Source organism: Geotrypetes seraphini, chromosome 1 (genome assembly GCF_902459505.1).
Source record: "Geotrypetes seraphini chromosome 1, aGeoSer1.1, whole genome shotgun sequence".
Taxonomy (NCBI): domain Eukaryota; kingdom Metazoa; phylum Chordata; class Amphibia; order Gymnophiona; family Dermophiidae; genus Geotrypetes; species Geotrypetes seraphini.
The window spans coordinates 6,709,144-6,726,645 of record NC_047084.1 but is presented as its reverse complement, the minus strand read 5'-3'; the positions used below and the strand labels follow the sequence as shown (position 1 = coordinate 6,726,645).

Sequence of the window (17,502 nt, the reverse complement as noted above, 5' to 3'; positions counted from 1 at the left end):
ATTAACTACAAAATATGGGCTTTTGAATATTTCAGATTTATTGACATGGGTAACCATAGAAATGTACATTTATAAAAGTATCTGTACCTGCAGAGACCCGTGGGCAGTCTGGCAACATTGACTCCACTGATGTATCTAATGGTTCAGAACTTGAAACCCAGTTACAACAGTTCTACAATGAAAATAAAAAGAAATGTTTTAGTGGATTAACTATTACATTATAATGAAACTTGGAACTTTAAATATAAATGTATTTTTGTATACTAGAATTAATTTAATAAAAATTACAGTGAGAAATTTTTAGTGCAAATGGTTAATGTGTAACTGGATGGCAGACAACTATATTTCCAAACAGACTTGTCAAACATCTAAGATCTCCAAAGCTCTCTCTCTTGTTTTATTTCATTAATATGTATTCATATATTTTAAAAATAATACAAGTTTCTCATATTTTATTCTTGACCTATCTGGGTCACCATGAGTTCCATTACCTTTAGATATCAGTTCCTATAGGGTACAATGTCATGTCTACTAGATAACATATCTTCCACTTTGGCTATGCCTTGGTTTTTCTTGAATATGTGTACTGAATGGGGTTCCAATTCAAATAGTGCAGGGATTTGGAAAAATAATTGAATAATCAAAGTTGACTGTCATTCAAAAAAACAACCAGACTTGCTACATAGGTTTGTAGCCATCTTAGAGAGATAAATTTCCCCTGCCTTCCATCAATATCAAATAATATATCAGGTAAATTGATCAATTTGTCTGTGAAAGTTCAATAACTATTAATGGAAAAAGCAAAGTAGCTTACCTATAGCAAGCTGTTCTCTGAGGTCAGCAAGACATATATTCTTACATCTGGATAATGTCATCTGACGAAGCCCAGTGTGGAACACTGCCCAGTGTAATTAAGAGGCTTTCTGCAGCATTGCATCACACATGTGTCTTCCCATCCAAAGCTGGCTTATGGGATTGCATGATGAGGGTTGGACAACAGTCTGACCTCTCCTATGGTGGGGAAGAATCTGAAAGTATACCACAGTACCTCTCCTCCAAGAGCAATTCAGGCTCCTCTTCAGACTCTCATGAATGGTCAAATACAGACTCAGCAAAATACTCCTTATGAGACGTCTGCGTCTATCCTTGCCTCAGTCTGATGGACTAGTGTCCAGGCTTCAAAACTGGATGCTGAAGTATGGGTCTGCTCTGACTCTGGAGCAGCTTCCTCTCCTGACATCAGGAACATGACCTCATTGGTCAGTGCCAGCCCTGATTCTTGGCTAGGTATAGGCATCAATGATCTCTCAACAGGCAGGCCATAGGCCTCCAATTCAGGCTGCAGTGATTCTATGACTGATACAAACACCCTTAATACCTGAGCACTCTGCAACTGCAGCAAGCTTGCAAGCTCCTCCTTGAGCATGGTCTGGAACTATTCATTCAGGGTAGACATTGATAAAGGCTAGGAACGGGCCAGGAAGGAGATAGCCTGTGAACCTGATGGTGCTGAATCAGAAGCAGAATCATAGCTATATACAGTCTGCCCCATCAGCACCTCACCAACAGAGGGAGGGTGGTACTCTCTGGTTATTCCAGTAATAATAATACTGAGTCTTTACTGTTAAAAATTGTTGATCAGATTGTTGTAAAGGCTGACCAAGGATTTTGATGCCCCCTGGATTCAACTTGACATAACTGCAGCATTTGATAGAGTATACCATCGCAAGCTACTATAAAATCTTAGAAATGTTGGCTACCAATACAGTTAAGAATGACGCTCTCCTATGAGAGCTTTTATAAAGGCTTGAAAATCTATCTTTGCAAAATATGTCACTCATGCTAATAGATGACTTTGCATAGGTGATGAATGGATGGAAAGGTCTCCTGATGGAGGTGGTGGAGATGAAAAAATGTACATATTTGAATTCAAGAAAGCTTGGGACAAGTACATTGGATCTCTAAGGAAGACTAAGGGATAGCAGATGACATGGATAGACAGACTAGATAAGTCATATGGTCTGTTATCTGCCTTAATTTATCTAGGTTTCTATTTTTCTGTGCAAGATACACTGCTCTGCTTACCCTCAGAGAATACATTTTATTAAAAAAAAAAAAAAAGTGTTCTCTTCTGTAGCTCTTCTTATATTTCTGCATACTAAGAGGTCATAATCTTTTGCAAGTGATGACTCAATCTATTGTTATTGTGGAAATAGCCATGAAGCTCTATGCTGAGGATAATGAATAAGAGAGAGCAAAAAAATATGGGTAATAAAAAGGAAATAATGTTCTTTTTTCCTCCCTGTTAATATTTTAGTAACCAGCAGGCTCAACAGACAATTTGAACATAAGAATTGCCGCTGCTGGGTCAGACCAGTGGTCCATCGTGCCCAGCAGTTTGCTCACGCGGCGGCCCTTAGGTCAAAGACCAGTGCCCTAACTGAGACTAGCCTTACCTGAATACGTTCTGGTTCAGCAGGAACTTGTATAACTTTGTCTTGAATCCCTGGAGGGTGTTTTTCCTCATAACAGCCTCCAGAAGAGCGTTCCAGTTTTCCACCACTCTCTGGGTGAAGAAGAACTTCCTTACATTTCTACGGAATATATTCCCTTTTAACTTTAGAGAATGCCCTCTCGTTCTCTCTATCTTGGAGAGGGTGAACAACCTGTCTTTATCTACTAAGTCTATTCCCTTCATTATCTTGAATGTTTCGATCATGTCCCCTCTCAGTCTCCTCTTTTCAAGGGAGAAGAGGCCCAGTTTCTCTAATCTCTCACTGTATGGCAACTCCTCCAGCCCCTTAACCATTTTAGTCGCTCTTCTCTGGACCAGTGCTGGATGCAGTATTCCAGGTGAGAGCGTACCATGGCCCGGAACAGCGGCATGATAACCTTCTCCAATCTGTTCGTGATCCCCTTCTTAATCATTCCTAGCATTCTGTTCGCCTTTTGGCCGCCGCCACACATTGTGCAGACGGCTTCATTGACTTCTCAACCAGTACTCCCAAGTCTCTATCCTGGGCAATCTCTCCAAGTACTGCACCGGACATCCTGTATTCGTGTATAAGATTTTTGTTACCGGCATGCATCACCTTACACTTATCCATGTTAAACCTCATTTGCCATGACATGGTCCATTTCTCAAGCGTGTTTATGTGACAGGTTTTTGCAATCCTCCTGCGTCTTCACTACTCTGAATAACTTTGTATCGTCTGCAAATTTAATCACCTCACTCGTCGTACCAATTTCCAGGTCGTTTATAAATATGTTGAAGAGCACGGATCCAAGCACCTAACCCTGCGGCACTCCACTCATGATGCTTTTCCAGTCCGAGTATTGTCCTTTTGCCCCCACTCTCTGTTTCCTATCAGCCAGCCAATTTTTAATCCACATGAGTATTTTTTGAAATAGTCGTTCATGCGGAACCTTGTCAAACTCCTTCTGAAAATCCAGATATACAATGTCGATCAGGTCACCCTTGTCTATTTGACTGTTTACTCCCTCGAAGAAATGCAGCAAGTTCGTCAAGCAAGATCTTCCTTTGCTGAAGCCGTGCTGGCTGGTCCTCATCAGATTGTGTCCGTCAAGGTGATCAATAATACGGTCTTTATCTGCGCCTCTACCATCTTTCCCGGTACCGAGTTCAGACTCACTGGTATGTATTTTCCCAGATCTCCCCTTGAACCTTTCTTGAAGATCAATGTAACATTCACCACTTTCCAGTCTTCCAGTATCCTTCCTCATTTGATCGACAGATTGGCTATTAGTTGAAGCAGTTCAGCTATAACCCCTTTCAGTTCCTTGATTACTCTCAATCCAGTACCGGGGATTTATAGTTTTTTAAGCCTATCAATCTGGCTGCATACCTCTTCTAGACTGACCATCAACCCTGTCAGTTTCCCGTCTTCATTTCTTGAGTATAGCCTGTCGGCTTCCGGTATGCTGTGTATATCCTCTTCGATAAATACGGATGCAAAAAATGTGTTCAGTTTGTCGGTAATGGCTTTGTCCTCCTTTAGCACTTCCTTTATTCCATGGTCATCCAACGGCCTCACTGCTTACTTCACGGGTCATTTCCCCTTAATATAGCAAAAGAACGGCTTGAAGTTTTTTCCTTCCTTGGCTATTTTTTCCTCATAGTCTCTTTTGGCCCCTTACCACCTCATGGCACCTGCTTTGATGTTGTTTGTGCTTTTTCCAGTTTTCATCCGTTTTTGACCTTTTCCATTCTTTAAACAGTCTTCTTCTCTCTGATCGCTTCCTTCACCGCTACAGTGAGCTACGCTGGTTTCTTGTTCTTTTTCCTTTTGGATCCCTTGTTGATACGTGGTATATATAGATTTTGCACCTCAGTGACCGTGTCCTTAAAAGGGACAATGCTTGCTCTAGCGTTTTTACAGTATTTATCCTCTTTTTAATCTTCTTCCCCACCATGAGTCTCATCCCTTCGTAATTCCCTTTCGGAAGTTCAGTGCCAAAGTAACTTATGCTGAGACTATAAAATTGAATGAACATCTCCACTCATCAGTGCTAGAACTTAGCATCTCATTTGAATAGGTAATTGCTCAAGAAATGTTTAACTAAATTTTATTAAAACAGGATTAGAAAGTTTTACTGGGAAGTTGGTTTGAGCTCTGAATCGGGAAATAAGGTCACATTTTCATTCAAGAAATAGAGAGATATTTACCATGCTTTTCTGCATGGAAACATGATATCTGAGGACTGCCTGTTAAAAACTGATTTACCTTATTTCTTCTCACTTTCTCAGAAAGAGTCAATCAATTGCAAGATAGATTTAAAAAAAAATCATCCCATCAATCATGCTAACAAAAAAAAATGGTTGATTGCCATTCTGGTAAACAAGTATGTATTGTGTATTTTTAGATGTTTGCTGCCCTGGTTGTGCACCATGGAGTCTGTCCTCACTGTGGAAAGATCCTTGACTGGTAGATCAAGTGTCTTATTGTATTTTCTTAATTCATTCTGTCTGGAAGAAGATGTCAGCTGTGTTGCAGTGAGGAGAAAATTTCAAAGGCTCCAGGCCCTACCAATAAAGGCTGAGGAATGGCTTTTGAATAGATTTGTCAAGGCAACCCTACTGTTTTGATACCAGGGAGAGTGGAGCAACATAAAGGAAGGGTTGCTGTATAAGATTAGAAAAAGTCACAAAGCATAGCAGATTTTTGTAAGAGATAGTAGATCAATTAAACTACTGAACTGAGTGAAAAAAATAGGAAAACACATCGAGTAATTTTTTTTTCTGCTATCTTAAATTGAAAAATGCTACACTAAAACAAAGCTCTACTTTCAGACTTACTTTGTGATTTTAGAATCTGAAAGTCTGTAGTGCCAGACAGACAGATGAATATGATGTAGGTCTAATAATTGAGAGCTATAGAAATGATAAAAAGAAATAGATTCCTTTATTGAGCAATGAGCACCACATCTATTTTAAATAAGTCAAATCAGTGCCCTAGAACAAATTAGCACACAATTAACACATCTTTTATATGCAATGTGACAACTGCTAGTAATAAGCAACTATTCTCAAAAGTAGTGTCAAGATATGTAAATGACTGGCTTGTCTTATCATTCATCATGGTTCATAATAAATTTAAAAAATCATGACTTCTAAAGTTACTAAAAATAGGTTACCAAAGATATACGTGATATAGCTTGAGTAAAGAACAACTTTTTTTTTTTAACCATTCAGCCTGTCAATGACAGCAATTAGTAGTGCAGACAGACAATGATTAGTTATATATTTTAAATATTCAATCTGTCAACACCCTTAAAAGTTGCTAAATCTTAGTTATTACTGAATTGCTAGGTCATTTTCATTGCCACCCATCTGCACTAACATTTAAATCTGTTGAACATTATTCTTACACACTAATGATTTGCTTTTCAGTGCAACCGAAGCCATTTGTAGTATATCTGGTTGGATTATCATCCTGGGGAAGTAAGCTAGTAGTTTTATATTTAATGCTTTTCTAAGTTTGTTTGGTTTTTTTAATGATTTTGATCAAAGAGGCGATTTATCAGACTAACCTCAAGGGACTGCAGATCTTGGTATTGCTAGCATTTATGTTGGTAAAAACAAATGTGGTCTGTTATCTTCAGTCAAGAGATTGGTTTAACAGGAGTAGTTTGGGACTGGTTTTCAGTATTCCTCCAAGGACGTACTTTTAGAGGAGTCACTGAGGGATCTGACTGAAGGGAATAGACTTAGTAGATAAGGACAGGTTGTTCACCCTCTCCAAGGTAGGGAGAACGAAAGGGCACCCTCTAAAATTGAAAGGGGATAGATTCCGTATGCACATAAGGAAGTTTCTCTTCACCCAGAGAGTGGTAGAAAACTGGAACGCTCTTCCGGAGTCTGTCATAGGGGAAAACACCCTCCAGGGATTCAAGACAAAGTTAGACAAATTCCTGCTGAACTAGAATGTATGCAGGTAGGGCTAGTCTCAGTTAAGGTGCTGGTCTTTGACCAGAGGGCCCGCCACATGAGCGGACAGCTGGGCACGATGGACCACTGGTCTGACCCAGCAGCGGCAATTCTTATGTTCTTAATATCTCAGGATAGAGCGTTAGATTGTGGGGCACCGCAAGGATCGGCCCTATCACCAGTTTTATTTAATATTTTCTTGAGCCCTTTGGCAAGACGAATCCAGAAATTAGGGATTAGTACATATATTTATACGGATGACATCCTATTAGTCTATAGACCAGGGGTGCCCAATACGTTGAAAGCGATCGACTGGTTGATCGGGAAGGCAACGCGAGTCAATTGTAGAGCCCATCTCGGGCTCCGTGATAGACTCGTGTTGCCATCCAGATCTACTGGGCCGATCAGCCTTCCTCTCCCTGACGTCCCTCACCGCCGCCCCAAGCTCTCCCTATAGAAGCATCGGACCAATCAGCATTCCTCTCCTCAACGTCAATTCTGACGTCAGAGAAGAAGTTCTGGGCTAGCCAATTGCTGACTGGCTGGCCCGGAACTTCCTCTCCGACATCTGAACTGACGGGGAGCGGAATGCTGGTCAGTGCGATGCTTCTGCAGGGAGAGCTTGGGGTAGTGGTGGCTTGGGGGCCTGTTCCCCGATGGCGGTGGCAAACCTAGTGGCTTGGGGGAGGGCAGGGAGAAAGAAAGAAAGGGGGCAGGCAGGGAGACAGAAAGAAGGGGGCAGGGAGACAAAGTAAAAAGGGAAACAGAAAGAAAGGGGGAACAGGGAGACAGAAAGAAAGGGGGCATGGAAAGAGAGAGAAAGAAAGAAAGGGAGGCAAGGAGACAGAAAGAAAGAAGTGGGCAGGGAGAAAGAATGGAAAAGTTGGGGGAAAGAATGAGGTCTGGAGCAGAGGAAGCATACAGGAGGCTGAAAGAAGGGAAGAAATATTGGATGCACAGTCAGAAGAAGAAATTGCAACCAGAGACTCATAAAATCACCAGACAACAAAGGTAGGAAAAATGATTTTATTTTCAATTTAGTGACCAAAATGTGTCTGTTTTGAGAATTTATATCTGCTGTCTATATTTTGCACTATGGCTCCCTTTTACTAAACAGCAATAGCAGTTTTTAGCTGAGGGAACCTATAAGCGTTGAGAGCAGTGCAGGGCATTCAGCGCAGTTCCCTGCGCTAAAAACTGCTATCATGGTTTAGTAAAAAGGGAGAGGGTATATTTGTCTATTTTTGTATGGTTGTTACTGAGGTGACATTGCATAGAGTCATCTGCCTTGACCTCTTTGAAAAACCTCCGGAATATGAATGATAACATTTCCTCTGTCTTTCAGTGTGCTTTGTGCTTTTTTAAAAATTTTAATGTTGGTAGATAATTTTGACTTGGCCATTTTAAAAGTAGTTTGCAAGCCCAAAAAGTGTGGGCACCCCTGCTATAGACTATCACCGGCTACGTTCGATCTAGGTCCTCTTTTGGCTAGCTTAAATAGAATAGAAGAATGGTTGAGTGATCATAAATTGGTTTTAAATATGTCTAAGACCATAGCACGTTGTATCTCTGGAGATAAAGCAACACCTCAACTAGATTTTTCATTAAATAATTGCAATATAAGACTAGTAGATAGTTTCAGATATTTGGGGGTTATAATCGATTGTCATTTAGATTTTCAGGAACAGGTATCAAGCGCGGTTGCTAAAGGTTTTGGGGCACTAAGACAGTTTAGAGCCATTCGAGATTTTTTGGATGAGAAATCATTGCATACATTAATTCATGCCTTTGTATTGTCAAAGTTAGATTATGGTAATTTAGTATATGCAGGCATTGGATTGGGACAGTTGAAGCGTTTGCAAACAGTGCAGAATACTGCAATTAGATTACTAGGCCGGGTGTTTATTTGTGATCATGTGACACCTTTGTATTTAAAATTCCATTGGTTACCAATGGAATTTAGGATCAAATTTAAGATCTTAATGTTAGCACATAGAGCATTATTCCAGTTACAGCCTTCATATCTTTCTAATTTGGTGCTATTCTATGCCCAAGGCGTTTATTATGATCTCTAAATGACAATAGGATAGTCGTTCCTCATATTTCGAAGGCACATCTTGCATCAACTAGAGATTGTGCATTTTTTTATTTAGTTCCATGGTTATGGAATAATCTGCTCATAGACTTGAGAAAAGAAGAATCATATATAAATTTTAAAAGACATTTAAAAGTACATTTTTTCCAATTGGCTTTCTCAACTCAGAACAGAGTTTGGGACTGTGATCTGTGTTTTATTGTTTTACTATTAGAATTGTTACTGTCGAGATATGTACTATGATATTTTATGAAAAAAAACTTTTTAACTTTTGTTCTTAATCTTTCCTTTTCTATTTTTAATGGAGTTCTTTTCTTGATGAATATAAATTGTGTATTGTAAACCGCTTAGATCCTTTTAGGCTGTTATACGGTATCTAAAGTTCTTAATAAATATAAACATAAAAATAATAATCTTAATAAAAATAAACTTCTGACTTTAAAGTCCGAAATTCTCAGTCCATAAAATATAAAAGTATAATGTAAGTGGCTTCATCTCAATTTAATTTAATAGAATAACAAAATTTAAAAATATAACATATGATTAAAGCTGAGCGCTTTGAAATGGCAGCATGGGATCATGTTAGAAAGCATTCAGAATGCAGAAAATATCATCTTTATTAGAAATGGAATCTTAAACCAAAAAATAAAATTATTTTCTCTTTACAACCCCAGGCACTTGGATTTAAAAAAAAAAAAAGGAAAAGAAAAGACAATTCTCTGGTTTAAGAACCTAAACCAACAGATTTTAAAGTCACATCTACTATCACTCCATTTACTCTTAGGTACAGACAAGCATGCTAGGCCAATAGTCCCTTGTGAGTAAAGAATCAAGCTACTAAGGTATTGCCACAAAGTTTATATTTTTCTTTTTTTTAAAGGTTCTTTATTTCAAAACGATTTCTAAGGATTTATGTTTGTATTCAATTTTTTAGCCCATCCTCCCGGGACAGATAGGGAAAAATGCTTGAGTACCTGAATGTAAACCACTTAGACTGTAAATGGTATATAAATGCTTAAATAAATAAATAAATAAATAAATAAAAAGAAGTTACAAATCAGGTACTCATGCATTTTTCCTATCTGTCCCAGTGAGCTCACTGTCTATCTAATGTACCTGGGACAGTAGAGGATTAAGTGACTTGCCCTGGGTCAAAAAGAACAGAGTGGGGTTTGAACCCACAACCTCAGGGTGATAAGGCTGTAGGTCTAACCACTATGCCACACTCTCCTTTGTGCTTGGGTTCTACTGTATATCTTACATAATGCATGGAAGCAACTGATGTGCATGAACAGGGCAAATACATTTTGAACATTCAACTGACATCTATCTCCTTTGATTAAAGATGGAAATCTCACCTCTCGCATCCATTCACGAATAGTTTTACACGCTTCTTGGTGCCACACATTGTGAACAGAGTCAGTCAGTGCCACAACAGTGACCTTATTTTTTATATCAGTCTCTCGTTGAATCATCTGTTAAAAAAATGACAGTAATTAAGATTTTTTTTTTTCTTTTTGGCAGATGAATGTGTATTCACTACTACAGATTTTAATTTGAAAAGCAAATGACTAATAATAGACCAGTACAAATACAAGCATCTGTATATACAGATATACAATATGCTTATTAGCTGCCTACATGTCAGGGATTGACTGATGCAGCTCTAGCTGTGACGGGTGCTGTTTGGAGCAGACACACTCTTTGCAAAGCTGCAGGATAAGAGGAGGCAGAGAACCCCATAGTTTGATTTCAAGGATTAAGAAAAGGGCAAAAGCCCAATTGCTTAGGTTGGGCTTGTGGAAATGGGAGAAGGAAGAGAAAAAGATGAGTCTTTGGATGGTTAGGAAGGATAATTGTGCTGGGTTTGGGCTGCAGCAAGTGATGCGGTTGAGATAGAGAAGAGGAGAAATATTGTTCATTAACAGCCCCATTTGAAAAAGGATGTAAAAGTCAGAATTGAGACATCCAGGTCAAGAAGTCTCCAGTTTCAATAATGTTTTAGAACAGAATCTGCTTTCTTTATTTTGATTTATTAACCCAAGAGGGTATACGAAAAGTGTAACAGCAAAACAATAATATAATAACCAAATGAGAGTGTAAGACACAATTGGAAAAGTGAAGTAAACCTTTACATAGGCAAATTAAATCATAGGAATAGCAAACACTAAAAAAAAACCAAACTAGTTATTAATCACTACGAGGAAATAAACTACAAAATAAAAAACTTGATCTCATTCAAAAGACTTTACTACTAAACACCCCATTGTGAAGAAATAATTAAACTATCTAGCAAATGTTCAAAGCGAGTTAACCAGCTGGAAATGGCCACTGGCGGTCAGGACTGGCATTAGGGGAGGACAAAAGGGCAGCTGCCCTGGGCCCCACAGCTCCAGGAGGCCCTGTGGTCCAGGTATCTCTTCCCCTTGTCAGGCCATCTCCCTCCTTTCCCCTCACCTTTGCAGCGCTTTTCCAAACCAAAGTTTTCTCTCTCAGAGGGGCTCTGATGCGGCAGCTGTTCTCAATAATTGCACACAGCGGCCTCGAAGCTTCTTTTCTTATGCAATCCGGAGGAAACAAGAAGTTGTATCAGAGGAGAAGCTTCTGGGCAGCTGTGTGCAACGTTAAGAACAGCTGCTGCATCAAGGCCCCTCTGAGAGAGAAAACTTTGGTTTTGAAAAGCGTCAACGAAGGTGAGGGGAAGGGAGGGAGATGGCCCAACAAGGGGAAGAGGTTGAGTGGCATTTTAGGTTTATTGTGTGGAGAAAGAGGGGGACAGACGTTGAATGGAAGTGGGGGGGGGGTGAGAGAAGGGAGCAAATGCTGGAAGGAGGTGGGGAGGAGAGAGAGGGGAGCAGACGCTAAATAGAAGAGAGACTGAGAGAGAGGGGGGAGATGGTGGATGGAAGTTGGGGGAGAGAGGGGAGCAGATGCTAAATGGGAGTGGTGAGGAGAGAGAAAAAAGGGCACATGCTGGATTGGGAGAAGAGGATAGAATTATATACTGGAAGGGGTGAGGGAAAGAGGTGGCAAACTATAGGCAGACACAATGAAAAGAGGGAAATTGAGGACTGGATAGTAAGAAATTATTTAATCTAGACAGAGGCAGAAAATAAATTGAGAGGGACGAAAAGGAAGGGGAAGGGAGAGGAAATTTGAGATGCCAGAGTATGGGGGGAAGGGAAGGACACAGATACCAGATCTGGGGGGAGGAAAGGAGGAAGGAGACAGATACCAGATCTGAGGGGAGGAAAGGAGGAGAGATAGAGATGCTAAAATCCACTGAGGGGGAGGGAGGGAGAGAGAGATGCAAGGGAAGAAGACAGATGCCACACCATGGGGAAATGGAGGGAAGAAGATGGATTTCAGACCAATGGGGGGGGGGAGAGAGGGAAGGGAGAAGTACACAGTTTCTGGAAGAGGCATAGAAAGAGAGCTGGTGCCATATAGATGAGGCAGAGAGAGGGCAGACAGTGGATAGAAGGAAGAGAATGATGAGAAGATGAGAAAAGTAAAAACCAGACAACAAAGGTAGAAAAAAATTTATATTTCTTTTCTTTTTGCTTTAGGATAAAGTAGTATTGTAGCCTGTGTTGATAAACGTTTATAAGTAGAAAATGGAAATAAGGTGATCCTTTTTATTGGACTAATTTTAATACATTTTTTTTACTAATTCAGAGACCAAACCCACCTTCCTCAGATCAGGACAGAGATACTGTAACCCCAGTATACTTTACTGACCTGAAGAAGGAGGTTTTGATCTTTGAAAGCTAATTGAGAAATGTATTAGTCCAATAAAATGGTAGGCACTAAATTTTCTTCCCGCCATGCCCCATGCCTCCTACCCAAATGCAAAATATAAATACAGTGGTGCCTCACACAACGAACTTAATTCGTTCCAGGAGCAAGTTTGTTATGCGAAAAGTTCGTTGTGTGAAACGCGTTTTCCCATAAGAATACATGTAAAACAAAATAATTCGTTCTGCAGCCCTGTTGTCCCATAAGAATACATGTAAAACAAAATAATTCGTTCTGCAGCCCTACATTTCCCTCCCTCCACCTCACCTTATATGCAGAGTTTGCCAGCTTTCTTTTTCACCCAGCCGCACGATTTCAAAAAGCTGTGCACGCGCAGCTGCTGGAGTTGATCAATGTTCTCCTCTCCTGCAACTTCCAGTTTCCGGTTGCGTCAGAGGAGAAGATTGAACAACAGAGCATGCGCGCATGTGCTGCTCTTTGAAAGTGTGTGGCTGGCCGAAAAAGAAAGCCGGAAAACTCGGTATCTAAGGTAAGGTGGAGGGAGATGATGGAACACTGCATTCAGACAGGAGGGTGCTGCTGTTCCCGGCTCACATTAGGAAGCGGCGAGAGTAGTTCCGCCCCCCCCCCCCCCGGGCCCCTCGGGCGACTTCGTTGTGTGAAACGAAGTTCGTTATAGGGAGCAAGACAAAAAGTTCGTTATGCGCAGCGTTCGCTGTGCGAGGCGTCCGTTATGCGAGGCACCACTTACCTAAGTTAGTGGGCTTCCCAAAGCCCTGCTGGCTGACGACCTCTTTCTCTATTTCGGCAGCCAGAACTCTTCAAGCTCTGCAGCTGGTGGCAGCTCAGAGACATTGCCGCTAGCTGCAGAGCTTGGAGATTACTGGCTGCCAGACTAGTCTTCAACTGGCAGGGTTTTGGGATCTCCACCAGCCACAGTAAGGGAAATGGCTAATTTTGGGTGGACCTGGGCCTGGGATCCCTGTGTGTTCAAGTACAGAAAGAAGTGCATATCTGTTTTTATTTCTCCAGAATTGTATTACTTGCTGAGTTTACTTTCTTGGGGTTCCCAGTTCAATTTCTATTTGTGATCCTTTGGTAAAGGTCTGTCTGTATTTTTCGTATAAAGAAGTCATTTAAAGTTGTTTTATGTATGATAGTAATGGGGAGTGGGGATATCGGGGTGGGGAGTACACAGAGAGGAGATCAGGGACCCCCTCCTTAATTTCTGACCAGGACCCCAGCATGTCTAAAACTGGTTCTGCTGACAGTTAATTTACTTGGTCGCAGCTATCCAGCATTTAACCTGTCATCCTCACTGAACATGACCAATTAGCACCAAACTTAAAGCTGGCTATGTTGGGTGTGTTCTAGGGACATAGTCCAGTTAGGTGCTGATATTTAGATTTAACTGGCCAGGCTTAGCACATAAATAGAACCGCATAAATAGATGTCCTGTCTTTATGTAATAAGCCATGACTGGTTGTCTGAATATTAACTTAAGCAGTGAAACACTAGCCAGCTTTAAAAAAAAAGAAGGAAATTCAGTGCTGAAACCTGCACAGGGCCTGGCACTGAATTTCTGGTTTTAGTACCAGAAGCAGACAAAAAAAACCCGCTGTCATCCACTGATTGTATATTGGCTAGTAAGTATTTAATTGCTCCTTTCAAAGTAAGTAATCAACAGGAGAACAAATCTTGCATGATACTGCACAGGGTGCAGTAAAATGCAAAGGCTAGAAGCTAGAGAAGCAATGGTTCAAATCTCAGAATCCTACTACTAAATCTAAGCTGGCCAATATTCAAAGCGAGTTAACCAGCCAGGAATGGTTGTCATCTGGTTCACTTATTTTTTAGCAGCTATCCAGTCATTTTTCAGTGGCGATTAACTACCTATTTTCACTGAAAATGATCAATTAGTGCCAAAATGCAAGCTGCCAATGTTAGGAGATTTCAGAAGTGGTGTCCAGTTTACCTTCCGATATTCAGAGCTAACTGGCCAGTGTCTGACCATAAAACCCAAAACCCTGCCAGTTGAAGACTACCTGCTCTAGTCTGGCAGCCAGTAATCTCCAAGCTCTGCAGCTAGCAACAATGTCTCCAAGCTGCCACCAGCTGCAGAGCTTGAAGAGTTCTGGCTGCCGAAATAAAGGAAGAGGGGCGTTCAATAGTTTATCTACCTCAGCAGGAAAGAAAAGAGTTTTCAACAAAAATTTTGTTCTTTTTTCAATATAGTCCTCTGATAGCTCCAAACACTTCATCCACTTTTCCTGCAATGACTTTAATTCCTTTGAAAAGAATTATTCTATTTGACCTTCAAACAGGACGTCACAACTTCCTTGACGTCTTTATCACTTGAAAACCGCTGTCCACGGAAAGATGTCTTCAAAACTCGGAACAGGAAATAATCTGAGGGAGTGAGATCAGGACCATAGGGCAGATGGTTCAGCTGCTGAAACCCACATTCTCAGATGGCAGTCTGTGATTGTTGTGACGTATGCACCAGTGCATTGTCATGAAGAAGCAGGACGCCTGCTGTGAGTTTTCCTCATCTTTTCTCCTTGATTGACTCCCGCAAAGCGATCATAGTGTTGGCATAACTCTCCCCGGTTATGGTTGTCTTCTGTGGCATAAACTCCAGAAGCAAAAGTCCTTCATCATCCCAGAAGACAGTTGCCATGACTTTGCTGCAAATTTTTCTGTCTTGAACTTTTTTGGGGTGGAGGATGACTTATGCTTCCACTGGATCGACTCCATTTTGGGCTCAGGATCTCTGTGATAGACCCAAATCTCATCTTCAATCATCAAACAATGAAAAAAATTCACTTATTTATAGCAGAAGTAGATTCACATTATGCATTTATACTTCTTGTGTTTGTATCCATATAATACTAGCACAGTGTTTATGTTCATTTTAAGTCCTATTTAAATGAACGCATAGATACCAGTATTATATACCATGTTCATCCTAGGTTAACAAACATCCTGTTCATTTTAGTTATCTGTACTTTATTTCTTAAGCAGTGTTCACCCTGCCGTGTTTCTTTTAGGAGGTAGCAGGCTAGTTCTCTGTATTGCTACTTCCCATGTTGCATTCTTAGTTAAAGTAGTCTGTGAAAAGGATTGTCTTTATCCTTTTCTTGAACTTTCCGGTGTCCTTTTCCAGTTTTAGTCCCTTCAGAAGAGAGTTCCACCATGTTAAAGCCATCACCAAAAACATTTTTGTCCTGACCCTTTAGGGAAGTTAGCTTTCCAATATAATATTTGAAAGTTCTAGATACTTTCAATTTGAAACAGCTTTCAAAATATGGCTGAGATAAATGAAATAAGGTGATACCTTTTTTATTGGACTAACAATGCATTTTTATTAGCTTTTGAATGCATTAAATGAGTCCAATAAAAAATATAACCTTATTTCATTTATGTTTTATTTTATTTCTATATTTTATCTTAAATGTGGACTAATGTGACAACCACAACACTTTTATAATAAGCTGACAATGGTTAGTCATCTCATAGCTGGGTGCACAGTTCTTATGGCAAAAAATATCTATACAGAAAGGCACAATAAAGTACCATGACTCACCTGTGGGAAACTTTGTACTAGAGAATGACACGGTGACGGTTTACCCGCGGCCACCGCATTTAAGCCGCGGGTCACCGCCGAAAACGGGGAAGAAAACTAGCAGTCGCTGCGGTGACGGGGACAAGGCCATTCACCGACCACGGAAATGGTGAACAGGTTTGTCCCCGCGGGCCAATGTACCCCCTTCTAGGAACCGCTATTTACCTGTGTTTCACCGTGCTCCTCATTTGTCAGATCAACCCTTCCTGCCAATCGCAGCAGAAGGGTACCCAACCCCTCCTGCCGGTCCTCCCAATGGCCTCCCCTAAGATCGCCGGCAGGAGGGTACCCAACCCCTCCTGCTGGACCCCCCCCCCAACGAACCCTCCCACCCCGGAACCCCCTTAGTCTTACTTTCCAAGTTGGACCGGACAGCTCCTCGCTCGTCTGGCCAGCAGGCCTGCCTCCGTCCAAATGAGGCGGGCCCGCCCCTCCCCTCCCCTCCCCTGCCTCCCAATGGCCTCCCCTAAGATCGCCGGCAGGAGGGTACCCAACCCCTCCTGCTGGACCCCCCCCCAACGAACCCTCCCACCCCGGAACCCCCTTAGTCTTACTTTCCAAGTTGGACCGGACAGTTCCTCGCTCGTCTGGCCAGCAGGCCTGCCTCCGTCCAAATGAGGCGGGCCCACCCCTCCCCTCCCCTGCCTAACCCACAGGATCCTAGGGCCTGATTGGCCCAAGCACCTAAGGCCCCTCCTATAGCGGGAGTGGCTTTAGGTGCCTAGACCAATCAGGCCCTAGGATCCTGTGGGTTGGGCAGGGTAGGGGCGGGCCCGCCTCATTTGGACAGAGGCAAGCCTGCTGGCCATACGTGTGAGGAGCCGTCTGGTCCAACTTGGAAAGTAAGACTAAGGGGGTTCCGGGGTGGGAGGGTTCGTTGGGGGGGGTCCAGCAGGAGGGGTTGGGTACCCTCCTGCCGGCGATCTTAGGGGAGGCCATTGGGAGGACCGGCAGGAGGGGTTGGGTACCCTTCTGCTGCGATTGTCGGGAGGGCCGTTGGGGGGGTCTACAGGAGGGGTTGGGTGCCCTCCTGCCGTGATCGCTGGGGGAGGGGAGACTTGCAGCCGTAGCCGCGGTCACTATGCTAATCACGGCAGCATTTAAAGTACATGTCGTGTTTGTTTTTGCATTGCTAGCCCCAGGGGTGGTGGAAGATTAGTGATTGAAAAACTGTATAAAAAATAACTATTTTAAATTTAGTGATCAAAATGTGTCAGTTTTGAGAATTTTTATTAATTAATTTTTTCTCTGCGTGTTTTGTTTTTGTATAGTTATTAACTAATATTTAACTAAGTTTTAAAGTTTTAAAGAATGTTTCCTTTATACGTAAATAAAGAAAAGTGAATGGGATTGCAGTGGCGGTGACGGGGCGGTGAATGGGGTGGCAGTGGCGGTGACGGGGCGGTGAAGAGGATGGTGAGACGGGGACGGGGCGGTGACGGGGATGGTGAGACGGGGACGGGGCGGTGACGGGGATGGTGAGACGGGGACGGGGCGGTGACGGGGACCAATTTTTTCACCGTGTCATTCTCTACTTTGTACACAATGCAGCATTGTGGCACTGGAAAAAGCACT

The 17,502-nt window shown here is 41.8% G+C and overlaps 1 protein-coding gene across 3 annotated transcripts in view; it reads right to left on the bottom strand.

The window, feature by feature from the left end:
- Nucleotides 1–17,502, bottom strand: part of FAM172A (family with sequence similarity 172 member A) — a 584,686-nt gene that overhangs the window by 155,927 nt on the left and 411,257 nt on the right. For all 3 annotated transcript variants that reach the window (XM_033918947.1, XM_033918858.1, XM_033919030.1), the window contains 2 exons: nt 9,902–10,018; nt 88–172 (listed from right to left, as the gene is read on the bottom strand). In XM_033918947.1, the coding sequence (XP_033774838.1) occupies nt 88–172; nt 9,902–10,018 (202 nt within the window). The remainder of the gene's footprint in view (nt 1–87; nt 173–9,901; nt 10,019–17,502) is intronic.